At 42.7% G+C, this 12,599-nt stretch overlaps 1 protein-coding gene across 1 annotated transcript in view; it reads left to right on the top strand.

The window, feature by feature from the left end:
* The window catches only part of Manba (mannosidase beta), an 83,908-nt gene that overhangs the window by 51,127 nt on the left and 20,182 nt on the right, over positions 1 to 12,599 (top strand). The window contains exons 9-13 of the mRNA XM_032897277.1: positions 258 to 375; positions 1,849 to 1,935; positions 2,803 to 2,970; positions 5,637 to 5,855; positions 10,430 to 10,594. Of these exons, the coding sequence (XP_032753168.1) occupies positions 258 to 375; positions 1,849 to 1,935; positions 2,803 to 2,970; positions 5,637 to 5,855; positions 10,430 to 10,594 (757 nt within the window). The remainder of the gene's footprint in view (positions 1 to 257; positions 376 to 1,848; positions 1,936 to 2,802; positions 2,971 to 5,636; positions 5,856 to 10,429; positions 10,595 to 12,599) is intronic.

Here is a 12,599-nt window from a genome sequence, read left to right as displayed (position 1 = left end):
TAAAAAAGGAATATAAAATAAAAATATATTTTAAGAAATAGTGTAAAGTTACCGACAATTCATATGAGGAAATCATACAGAGATTTTTCAGTTCATTGTGATTATGAATCTGTGTCATTCTACCCCAGTGTCTTTGGCGTTGATTACAGCAAAATCATTTTGATGTTGAAGTGGTTAATTCCCTTAACAGATTTGAAAAATTAGGTAATGTTCCCCGATGTCTGAGTTAGCATTTGTTCTCGCCACTCCTTCTACAGGCTGCAGCTCCTTCTCCAGTCCGCCGTGGATGCTAACATGAACACTCTGCGTGTGTGGGGGGGTGGCATCTACGAGCAGGATGAATTCTATGCACTGTGTGACGAACTTGGAATAATGGTGAGCTTGTGATGCCGTCTCCATGTACCTACAGGTGACCCCTCCCCACTCTGGGGTTGTGGGTTGATTTTATTATGCCTTAAAACCCTCTCTCAGAGCAAGGAGTCATGTTCCATTGTTTGTTTATTTATTAACTTTGGCCAAGGAATAAATGAACTATAGTTGCTAACAAAAACGAGAATTCTTTACCGCTTTAAAATTATAGCCATTGCGGGTGAGTTATAGCTAATCAAATGTCTATATACACTTTCTTCACAATTTCTCCCGTGACATGTGGGTATACGTAATAAAACAAATTAAGTGACTAAAGGAGCTCTGATGAACTCTGGAGAGAAACAAAAATGATAAAGTTAACCAAAGAAAGGATGTTCTTAGTATACAAGTTTTGCAATGAGGAGGACTAAGCAAGAAGATGCCTCTGTCCTTAATTATCTCTGGAGAATGGACTTGTGTATGCGCCTGTGCCTGCGTGGGCTCTCTAGGAAGTTCTCTTTTTATCCTAAAAAATTCTCTGAATAGCTGGCCTCCTGCAGAGCATAGCCTTAGCTTTTTATTTTACATATCAGTCCAGTCATTTACTCCAGGTTTCCTTTTGATTATCTTGTGAATGAGCGTCATGTGAACCCAGCCCTTTGATTCTCGAGAGACTGCAAGCATACATTTTTTTCTTAACTTTGCAAAAAGGATTCAGAGATCTGTGTGCCATTGTTAAGCTAGTTGGGTGGGACCCTGTCCTGAAATTACCATTTCTACCACACCTGGTCCTTACCTCCCTGTGTCCTAGGCTGACCTTGAACTCAGGAATCTGACTGACTTTGCATCTTTCTGACAAGCCCGCTCACTCCTTTGTTCCTTTAGATTCATGAAGCCCCCATAATTCATACTGCAGCCTTATATTTTGCATAGCTGAGAAATTATATGTATTTTAAACTCATGTATTTAGAGCTCTTTTCCATCGCCTTAAGGGTGGTCCTGAAGGTCCCAGTGTTTACCATTACCAGTGTAGCTGAGACGTTAGCCACACTTCCGCCTCTCGGACTCCTGCTATTTCTAATTCTCATGGAGTCATTAACATTAACCCGGAGGACATTCCTCAGAGGAATGTGAAATGCATGCATTATTATACAAACAAACCTTACGCCCACAGCAGCCTTTGTCATTCGTGGAGGAACACACCAGGGCCCTGTACCTGGGGCAGGAGCCCTGTCACTCTGTCCCCACCAAGGCCACACTGGGCTCAGCATCTGGGTCCCCTCTTTCCTTCTGCATCTTTCCTGCTTGCTTAACAATCTTCTAAACATTTCTTGTTCCACCCTCAAAAAACCTGCAGTGCGTGGGCATCTTCCTCCACAGAGATGCCCAGGTGGGTGCTTTTGCAGAACGTGCTTTTCCTTAATTTAAAAAATAATCCCTTAAGTGAGAGTGCAGTCTTGCTTTCTGTGCGGTGACACTGCCTTTTCTTTTGTCCTATAGGTGTGGCAGGACTTCATGTTTGCCAGTGCCCTCTATCCAACTGAGCCAGGCTTCCTAGAGTCAGTGAGAAACGAAGTCACTTACCAGGTATGGTATTGTCACACCTCCAAAAAGAAAAGGAATACATCTTATTTTTTCCTTTTGCTAAAACACTCATTTCTTTTTGGTGTTTCCTATGAACTCCTCTGAGAAAACTGCAGTCTGGTAATTCATCTCCTGAGTGATTTATCCAGTGTCATGATTCCTTGCTGAGAACTCCTGGACTCATTCCCAATCTTCCAGTCTCTGATGAATCCCTCATTCTCGTATCCAACTGCTGCTTGGTGGTGTGGTCAGAGGTTTAGTGGGCATCTCCGTGTAACACGTCCAAACCATACATCCACTCCTTCCCCAGTCCTGCTGCTCCTGGAGTTTTCCTCAGCAAATGGACACCAGTGTAGCTCAGGACAAAGATGTAATGTGACTCTTGAATCCATGAGTGATTTCGCATTTCACACATGCCTTGTCAGTTATTACCTGTTTATTTATTTAAAAGATTTGCTTGTTTGTTTGTTTGTTCCACTCACTGGGACCTGAGAACCATGGGTTGGGCTAGGCTGGCCAGCCAGTGAGTGATCCCTGAGATTCTCCTTTCTCTGCCTCCCCAACTCCACAATTACAAATGTGTTCCACCCCTGCCCACGGTTTCTGACAGGGGTGCTGGGCATAGAACTCAGGTTTTCACGCTTAAGTAGAACGAATGAATGACTTAACAGACTGAACGATGTCCCCCCCGTCTTTCAGAGAGCTATTAAGATGGTATTACCAGAGAGCCTGAGTAGCCATTGTGTGAGGTATCAGGTGGGCAAGAACGTCTATGTGGAAACGCATGCTTGCAATTTTATTAATCATTAAAGCACTGAGTTCTTCTGTGGTAGGTATGGGGAAATGGTTTCATGTTTTCTTACGTTTCAGGTAAGGAGACTGAAGTCTCACCCCTCCATCATCATCTGGAGTGGTAATAATGAGAATGAAGTGGCTCTCGGGGTGAACTGGTTCCATGTAAACCCCAGGGACCTGGGGACTTACATCAACGACTATGTGACCCTCTACGTGAAAACCATCAGGGAGATTGTCTTATCGGTGGGTAATGGTTTGGGGGCAGTAGATTTTAAGAATGTGCTTTTGAAATGCACAGGTCCCAGGGCTGGGGAGATGGCTCGGAGGTTAAGAGCATTGACTGCTTTTCCAGAGGTCCTGAGTTCAAATCCCAGCAACCACATGGTGACTCACAACCATCTGTAATGGGATCTGATGCCCTCTTCTGGTGTGTCTGAAGACAGCTACAGTGAACTTATATAGAATAAATAAATTTTTTTTAAAAAAAAGAAATGCATAGGTTTCAATACTGATGTAGGCTACCATATGTCCCCCCCCCCCCAGTTTTTTCAAGACAGGGTTTTTCTGTATAGCATTGGCTGTTCTTGCTTGCTGAAAAAATATCCTTGCTGGAAAAAAAATACCACTTTCTTCTTGATGTAAAAAAAAAGCACAGACTGTTCAATATGCCTGTAGGCTCGAAGTGAGTCTTAACTACCAGGAGACTCCTCAAGTGAGACACGAGAGAAAGGAGTTCGATGCAAACACTAGAGGCTTATTTTTGTGGTGTGTCTGGGTTAACCATCAATCAGCCCTGAGTAGAAGGCAACCCCGAATGGCTATAATGAGCAGTTTTTATACTTTTTACGGGTACAGGTTACATCAGCAAGGTTACAGTTTAAACTTATTGGCAAAGCATATTGACCTTTGAATCTATTGGATAGTAAGCATGTGACGTGCATTCGAACTCTATCTGGGACCAGAGGGTCAGGTGACTATCAGTACATTCTGCAGTTTTTCAAGAGTGTCCCTGCTCCTCTGGAGAACTGTGGGTGGAGAATGGAACTTGGTTTATCCTTGACCCGAGGCAGGAAGCTGGTACTTGACCTAATCTTGACCTGAGGCGGTGGGTATAAGGCTGGCAAAAGCCCTTAGGGTCCTTCACAGGAACCCTATATTTATATGTGTATTTATTTTAAAAAATTATGTATTTTTATTTTATGAGTGTTTCCCTGCATGCATATGAAGGACCCTAGTTCTTACTGAAGCATAAGAGCTATTAGGAGGCTTGGCCCGGTCGAAAGTAGGTAGGTTATGGGGACCCTAAGGGCTTTTGCCAGCCTTATACCCACCGGCTCAGGTCAAGATTAAGCCAAGTACCAGCTTCCTGCCTCAGTTCCATTCTCCACCCACAGTTCTGTGAGGACCAGGGACACTCTTGAAAATCTGCAGAATGTACTGACTGATAATCTTCTGACCCTCTTGTCCCAGATAGAGTTTGAAGGCATGCCATATAAGTTTAAACTGTAAGCTTGCTGATGTAACCTGTACCTCTAAAGGTATAAAAACTGTTTGCTGTAGCCATCCAGGGTCGCCTTCCAGTCACTCGCCACCAGGGGCTGATTGAAGATCGAATCCAATGCACCAGAAATTAAACCTCTTGCGTTTGCATCGAACTCCGTTCTCGTGTCTCACTTGGGAGGCGGGGTTCCCGGTACTTCGAGCCTTACACGTGTGTGTGTGTGTGTGTGTGTGTGTGTGTGTGTGTGCTCGTGCATGTGCGCATGCGTGTGTGTGCGCGTGTGCGTGTGCGTGTGTGTGCGCCTGCACCAGGTGCTTGGCTGGTGCCCATGGAGGGCATTGGATCCCTGGAACTAGAGTTGCAGGTGGTTGTGAGCTGGAGAAATGGCTCATTATTTAAGAATATTTCTTTTTCAAATTTGATCAATGTAACAATTTGATTTTAATGCCTGGGGATTTAAATTTGACAGTAGAGTGATAAAGCGTGCACGCTTCCCAGTGTACTATCTACACAATCTTGGGCAATTTGCTTAGTGCCCATTTTTCAAGTTCTAAAACTGAGTTAGAAAGAGGGACTAACTCTTAGGAGCTCTTATGACTCTGTCTCAAACGTCACAGACGACTTGATTCTCAGTCATGATGTTTACGGAGTTTCTTGAAAACGGATAGTGTTGAATTCCAGGTAATTACTATTATTGTCTCCATCGAGACATAATTGTTAGGATTAGCTGCTAGTGGTTCATCTACTCTAAGCAAACATCTAAGATCATGATCTAGAATTTTCTTCTCTTTTCAGATAAGATTCCTGAGGTTGAGACCCACCCCAAACCAGTAAGATTTTGAGTTGAGTTTTAAACCCAAGTATTTCTGACTCAATAGCTTTCGCTTTTAACCTAGGATCCTGAAATACAGCAATTTTGTCCCTAGGGAAAATTTGTCATGGCTTGAAGATATGTCCTCTGACCACTTCACACATGTGGCAGAGGCAAACAAACGCTCGCCCCAGCTAGCAGGTGATATAAGCTAGAGATGCTGCCAATGCCTTCCTGACAAGAGAGTCCTAGCATGAAGTGCTCCTCTCCACTATTAACCCTAAAGTCAATAGTGCCAACGTCAGGACACATTGTGAGACGGCATACCTGTGGGGTAAGAAAGGAGGCAAACCATGGCTGAAAGCATTGAGAGTAGGTGCTGTAAGCCATGGGCTCACGTGCTCAGGACTGAAGGAAGGACAGCAAACCTGAGCAAGACAGTGTTGACAGGAAGAGTGGTGTCCGCCCTGCTAACTTCCTCTCAGTGATCTGATCTTTCTAGGAATTGATGGTATTTTTTTTTTTTAAAGAAGTTAACTGTTTGCACCTTGCCAAATTAGCATATTAACCTTAAAATCACTTTATTCCCATGTCCAGGAAGACAGGAGTCGTCCGTTCATTGCATCCAGCCCAACCAATGGGGTCAAAACCATGGCGGAAGGCTGGATCTCTAAGGACCCTTATAGCATCCGGTATGGCGACGTGCATTTTTACAACTATTTCAGTGACTGCTGGGACTGGAAGGTCTTTCCAAAAGCTCGGTTAGTGTCTGAATATGGCTACCAGTCCTGGCCTTCCTTCAGCACACTGCAAAAGGTGAGCCTTGAGTTTTCCCAATTGACAACAGTAGACAGTGGGTTCAGACGAGAGCCATTTCTTATCTCGCTGATAGCTCTGGAAGAGGATGAACGAGAAGAATCCTGCCTTAATGTCTGAGGAGATAAAATGGTACAACTGCCTTTTGAATGGATAATTTCCCAGTGTGCTTTTAATTGTGTGCCTTCAGGGCTTAAATGGAAGCCCTTGGAAACTTAAGCTTGACTTATAATTGTACATGAAAACTAAAAACATTTTACTGTATGTCTGTCTGTCCATCCATCTGCCCATCCATCCATCCATCCATCCATCCATCCATCCATCCATCTAGTTTACTCTTGCCACATGTGTGTGGTGGTCAGAGGACAGCTTTAGGAGCTGGTCCTCTCCTACCACTGGAGTTCTGAGAATCCAACTGTTAGCCTGGGCAGCAAGTGCTTTTCCCAGCTGGGCTACCCTTCTGACCCTGTGATACTTTCTGTACAGGGTAATCATTTATAGCTATAGAACTGGATGTTCAACCACATTAGAAGAAGTGAACAGGTTAAGCAAGTCCTGGTCTGTGTTACTCAGTTTTCCTTCCTCATATCTGCCTTTTATTTCTCTTGTCGTCTTCTTCTTCTTCTTCTTCTTCTTCTTCTTCTTCTTCTTCTTCTTCTTCTTCTTCTTCTTCTTCTTCTTCTTCTTCTTCTTCTTCTTCTTTCCTTCTCCTTCTCCTCCTCCTCTTCCTTCTCTTCCTCCTCCTCTTGCTATATCTGAAGATTTAATTTTAGCATTGTGTGTGCTCTTTTAAAAACACACATGAGATGCAATTCTCTTGGTAAAGAATTTGCTTTTTTGTTCGTTTGTTTTTTCTTTCTTCTTTCTTTTTTTCTTTTATTCGATATTTTTATTTACATTTCAAATGTTATTCTCTTTTCCGGTTTCCTGGCCATAAGCCCCCTATTCCATCCCCCTCCCCTTCTTCTATAAGGCTGTTCCACTTCCCCATTCCCCTTCTCCCCGCCTCCACATTCTCCTACACTGGGAGTCCAACCTTGGCAGGACCTTCTATTGGTGCCCCAACAAGGCCATCCTATACTACATATGCAATTGGAGCCATGGGTCAGTCCATGTATAGTCTTTGGGTAGTGGTTTAATCCCTGGAAGCTCTGGTTGGTTGGCATTGTTGTTCATATGGGGTCTCGAGCCCCTTCAAGTTTTTTCAATCCTTTCTCTAATTCCTCCAACTGGGATCCTGTTCTCAGTTCAGGGGTTTGTTGCTAGCATTTGCCTCTGTATTTGACATGCTCTAGCTGTGTCTGTCAGGAGAGATCTACATCTGGTTCCTGTCAGCCTGCACTTCTTAGCTTCATCAATCTTAACTAGTTTTGGTGGCTGTATATGTATGGGCCACATGTGGGGCAGGCTCTGAATGGGTGTTCCTTCTGTCTCTGTTTTAATCTTTGCCTCTCTATTCCCTGCCAAGGGTATTCTTGTTCCCCTTTTAAAGAAGGAGTGAAGCATCTGTACTTTGATCATCCTTCTTGAGCTTCATGTGGTCTGTGGATTGTATCTTGGGGAATTCGAGCTTTTGGGCTTATATCCACTTATCTGTGAGTGCATACCATGTGTGTTTTTCTGTGATTGGGTTACCTCACTTAGGATGATATTTTCCAGTTCCGTCCATTTGCCTATGAATTTCATGAAGTCATTGTTTTTGATAGCTGAGTAGTACTCCATTGTGTAGATGTACCACATTTTCTGTATCTATTCCTCTGTTGAAGGACATCTGGGTTCTTTCCAGCTTCTGAATATCATAAATAAGGCTGCTATGAACATAATGGAGCATGTGTCTTTGTTGTATGTTGGAGCATCTTTTAGGTATATGTTCAAGAGGGGTATAGCTGGGTCCTCAGGTAGTGCAATGTCCAATTTTCTGAGGAACCACCAGACTGATTTCCAGAGTGGTTGCACCAATTTGCAATCCCACCAACAATGGAGGAGTGTTCCTCTTTCTCTACATCCTCGCCAGCATCTATTGTCACCTGAGTTTTTGATCTTAGTCAGAAGATCTGACGCCCTTCTGATTGGTTTGAGGTAGGATCTCAGGGTTGTTTTGATTTGCATTTCCCTGATGACTAAGAGTGTTGAAAATTTCTTTAGGTGCTTCTCAGCCATTCGATAGTCCTCATCTGAGAATTCTTTGTGTAGCTCTGTACCCCATTTTAAAATAGGGTTATTTGACTCCCTGGAGTCTAACTTCTGGAGTTCTTTGTATATTTTGGATATTAGCCCTCTATCAGATGTAGGATTGGTAAAGATCTTTTCCCAATCTGTTGGTTGCCATTTTGTCCTAATGACAGTGTCTTTTGCCTTTTAGAAGCTTTGCAGTTGGGCTGGAGAGATGGCTCAGTGGTTAAGAGCACCCGGCTGCTCTTCCAGAGGTTCTGAGTTCAAATCCCAGCAACCACATGGTGGCTCACAACCATCTGTAATAGGATCTGACGCCCTTTTCTGGTGTGTCTGAAGACAGCTACAGTGTACTTATATATAATACGTGAATAAATCTTTGAAAAAAAAAGAGAAGCTTTGCAGTTTTATGAGGTCCTATTTGTCGATTCTTGAGCATAAGCCATTGGTGTTTTGTTCAGGAAAATTTCCCCAGTCCCCACTTTTTCTTCTATTAGTTTGAGTGTATCTGATTTGATGTGGAAGTCTTTGATCCACGTGGACTGAAACTTTATATAGGACGATAAAAATGGATCGATTTGCATTCTTCTACATGGTGACCTCCAGTTGAACCAGCACCATTTGTTGAAAATGCTTTCTTTTTTTCCATTGGATGGTTTTAGCTCCTTTGTCAAAGATCAAGTGACCATAGGTGTGTGGGTTCATTTCTGGGTCTTCAATTCTGTTCCACTGACCTACCTATCTGTCTCTGTACCAGTATCATACAGTTTTTAATCACTGTTGCTCTGTAATACTGCTTGAGGTCAGGGATGGTGATTCCCCTAGAAGTTAAGAATTTGCTTATTTAATGTGCATAACTCAGCTAGTCCCCAGTGTACTTGCGGACTTGTATATCCAACCCCATTGTCTGATTTTGGAGCATTCGCATCACCCAGTAGAAACTCTGATCTGTTAGCAGTCACTCTCCACTCTCTTCTGATCCTCCTCTCCATCCTCATTCAGTGTCTGTGTCTCCTGGCTTCCATATTCTTCACAATTCATGTGGTTAGTATAATACCTTATGTGGTGTTATGAAATTAGCTTAATGTGTTGTATTAGAAGACCATTCATTACTCCTTACTGCTCATTCTGTTCTGTTGAATGTATTTCCACCTTTGTTGATCATGTTGTCTGTTGATAGACAGTTACATTATTTTCATCTCTTAGCTGTCAAGAAGAAAGCTGTTGTGAGCGTCAGTGTGCCTGTCTTTGAATAAAGGTTTTTCAGACTTACTGGGTATGGACCTATGAGTGTAGCTGCTGTGTCATTCGATGACTGTCTTAAGACTCAGACTTGCTTTTCAAGTGGTGTCACTGATTAACTTTCCTCCGAGCCTTTCCTAAATACTTTCCAATGCTTTTTCCATTTTTTTTGAAAACATTTTTGTGGAAATGAAGTTTTACAGAAAATTTGCATTTCTTCAATATCTGATTATCCTGAACATTTCTTTCCATGCTTCTTGCAGTTAATGTATCTTCCTTTGAGAAGTGTATATTCAGATCCTTTGTTCAATTTTATTTATTGCCTTAGGATTTCACTAGTCCTGGAACTCATTCTATAATCTAACTCATTCTATTTCCTAACCCTTTAATTCAGTTTCTCAAGTTGTGCTGACCCCAGACCATAAAATTATTTCCCCTGCTACTTTATAACTGTAATTTTATTACTGTTACAAATTGTAATGTAAATATCTGTGTTTTCTGGCGGTCTTAGTCAACCCATTTGAAAGGATCATTTGATCCTCAAAGAGGTCGCTACCCACAGGTTGAGAATTGCTGGTCTAGGCAGCTCTCAGATAAGGAATATGAACAAATTGTAAAACATTTACTACTGCAATAGCAGTATTTGATTCTTATTTAAAACTATGACATTTAAAACAGAATATCAATTGTTGACCATCATTCAGTTTTTAAAACCTAATAACAGACTTTACCCTAAATAAATGAAATGGGATTGTAGGATGAACACAGCGAAGCCAGTTTCCTACTAATGGCTTTTAGACCAGCACTTGGGAGGAAGGAGCTCAGTGTCATACATACACAGAGAGGCTGCTGTGGGTTCCTACCTCAGCAAACCAAAGGCCAGCAATAACAGGAAGAAGATAGAAGTGACACGTGTTTTAATGAACAGAATAATGTTTTGTTACGCCAAGCTTTTAAGAGAAATACAATCGGATCCCACCTTGGCTGGCCTTTACCAGTAATAATGAGAATGACTTTTCTCTTCAGTGTTTAGGATTAATACCCCAGAACAATCCATAAGTTCTTACCCGGTGTGTAGAGAGAGAACTTTCCAGGTTTGTCAGGAATGTGTGAGAGAAGTATAGCTTCATGGCTAAGGTCTGTGACTCTTTCTTCCAAAGGTCTCGCGTCAAGAGGACTGGTCTTACAGCAGCCGCTTCTCCCTTCATCGGCAGCATCATGGAAATGGCAACAATGAAATGCTTCACCAGGTACAGCTTCATTTCCAACTCCCCCAAAGGAGAGACCCGGTGCGTGCATTTAAAGATACCATCTACCTCACTCAGGTAAGCCATTCTTAGTACGGAATTCATTTGGTGTCTACACCAAACATACGCAAGTATGCAGACTTGGTAGCCTTTGTATGGTGGAAAACTTTCAGGTTTGCATGTTCTCGTTAAGGTTGTTGTTTTCTTCACAACACAAGACAACCCATAAGACCTGTATCTAACTTTTGGCTTTGTTTCTCCTCACAAGAACAGTTTTTGAAATTCTAAAACTGTGTATTAAAGTTTGTTGTTTAAGATTGGTATAAAGTTTCGGCAATGAAGGCAGCAGTAGAATGTCCTATAAGGGCAGAAATGGACTCACATACAATATGGTTACCTGGGGTCTGGCTATGCAGTCTGGAAGTTTGGGTGGAAAAGGATAGAGTCATTGATGAAGTATGCTGGATCGAGTAGATTGCATTATGGTAAATTGAAAGTCTCCAGGTTTACAAATTCCTTTCATCTCTGATGGAGATTCAAATGGGAGGGTTTGGAGCACGGTCGTGCTTACACGCATGCTCCAAGCTTTGGATTCGATCCCTGGGACAAAGAAAAGAGGCCCCTGAAATAAGGAAGCAACATAATAAACGTCTTAGAGGGAACACAAGACAATGTCTTCAAGACTTAGAGACAGGCAGAGAAGAATTCTTAAAGCTTAAGAACACTAACCATGAAAAACAGTGCTGATAAAATTGTATTTCACTAAAATCATTGGCTTTGGAATATTGTTTTCAAAAGCACTACCAAGAAAGAGAAGAAGACAAGATTTAAATTGAGGCCATATGATTACAATCATTTATATGCAACTGGTCTATCCTGGGTCTTGTATTATGTCTGTTGCTTACCAAATAAACCACATCTAACTCAAACCTGAGCCTTCAGGCACAACCTAGGTCTTTCCTCTTAGATAATAGAATAGTTATCCATCCCCACAGTCAACTGGAGTTATCAGGGGAGCAGGAAGGGAAAGGTACCCTTAAAGAACTAATCTGTCTTCAAATGCCCAACCAATACATGGTAGGAAGAAAGGAAAGCAGTAGAGGGGGCTCTAAGCTCAGGGGTTGGTGAAGGCTGAAGGTACCTCCTGGTGTGGGTGGTCACTGCGAGGCCCTGCTGGAGTGCCTCATGCAGTTTAGTCAGCTTTAGGGAGTGGAAGCGTGAATCACAGACTGAGAGAGTGCGCTGGGTGTGTGGCTACTTGGAACAGCTATAACCAGAGAAGAAAGAATGGGAAGAGACCGGGAGAACTGGAGGCAGAAGAACCCACTTGTTACGATGAGACAAGGCAGGGAAGGAAGTCTGGACATGTTTATAAGGAAGCTTTCTGCAAAGCCTTCTCTGTTCAAACTTTTTCGATAGCTACAAAGTTTGTTCAACTAATAAGAGTCTTAAGAACCGACGAGGTCACACATCTTGTTCTTCAGAACCTTATGAATGACTAATAAGAAAAGAGAAGAGTGAGTGGGAGGGAGCTTAGAGAGGCTGAGGCGGAGAAGGAATTCACTGAGTTTTCCTCCCTACTCCCTGCTTCTTTCCTTCCTGTCATTTACACAGGAAGAGAGAATTATACATAAGATTCCATTCCTGCACCGTCCCGGCTGGTGCTTCCTTGTCTTTGACCTGTTCCTTCTTACCTGGCAAGGTCTGGCTTTCAGTTCCAGGATTGATTTTTTTATTTAAACTTACTTAATTGGCAGTTTTTGTTTGGCTTTAGTCTGGTGAGGACCACCTTGCTGGAGTGGGTGTTCCCGTGGACAGGGAGAGAAGGAGGAGGTGGAAAGTGTAGGGAGGAAGGTGGAGATAGGAGGGGAGAGAGAAAAGTCAGCAGATGAATTCCCTTGAGGTCCCATCAACGCAGAGTGCAAAACCAAGTGAGAGCAAGTGCAGTTCTGAGTCAAGGCTTGGTTGGATATGAACGCTAAATGCTCAGGCAAACCTCATCCCTACTGAAAACACACAGGCAGAGAACTCCACTGGTGCCCGTCTGCCTTGATTAGTACTCCCCACACTTAGATTTCAACGC

This window comes from Rattus rattus, chromosome 3 (genome assembly GCF_011064425.1).
Source record: "Rattus rattus isolate New Zealand chromosome 3, Rrattus_CSIRO_v1, whole genome shotgun sequence".
Lineage (NCBI taxonomy): Eukaryota > Metazoa > Chordata > Mammalia > Rodentia > Muridae > Rattus > Rattus rattus.
The sequence above is the reverse complement of the archived record's forward strand: the minus strand, read 5'-3'. Positions and strand labels throughout refer to the sequence as shown.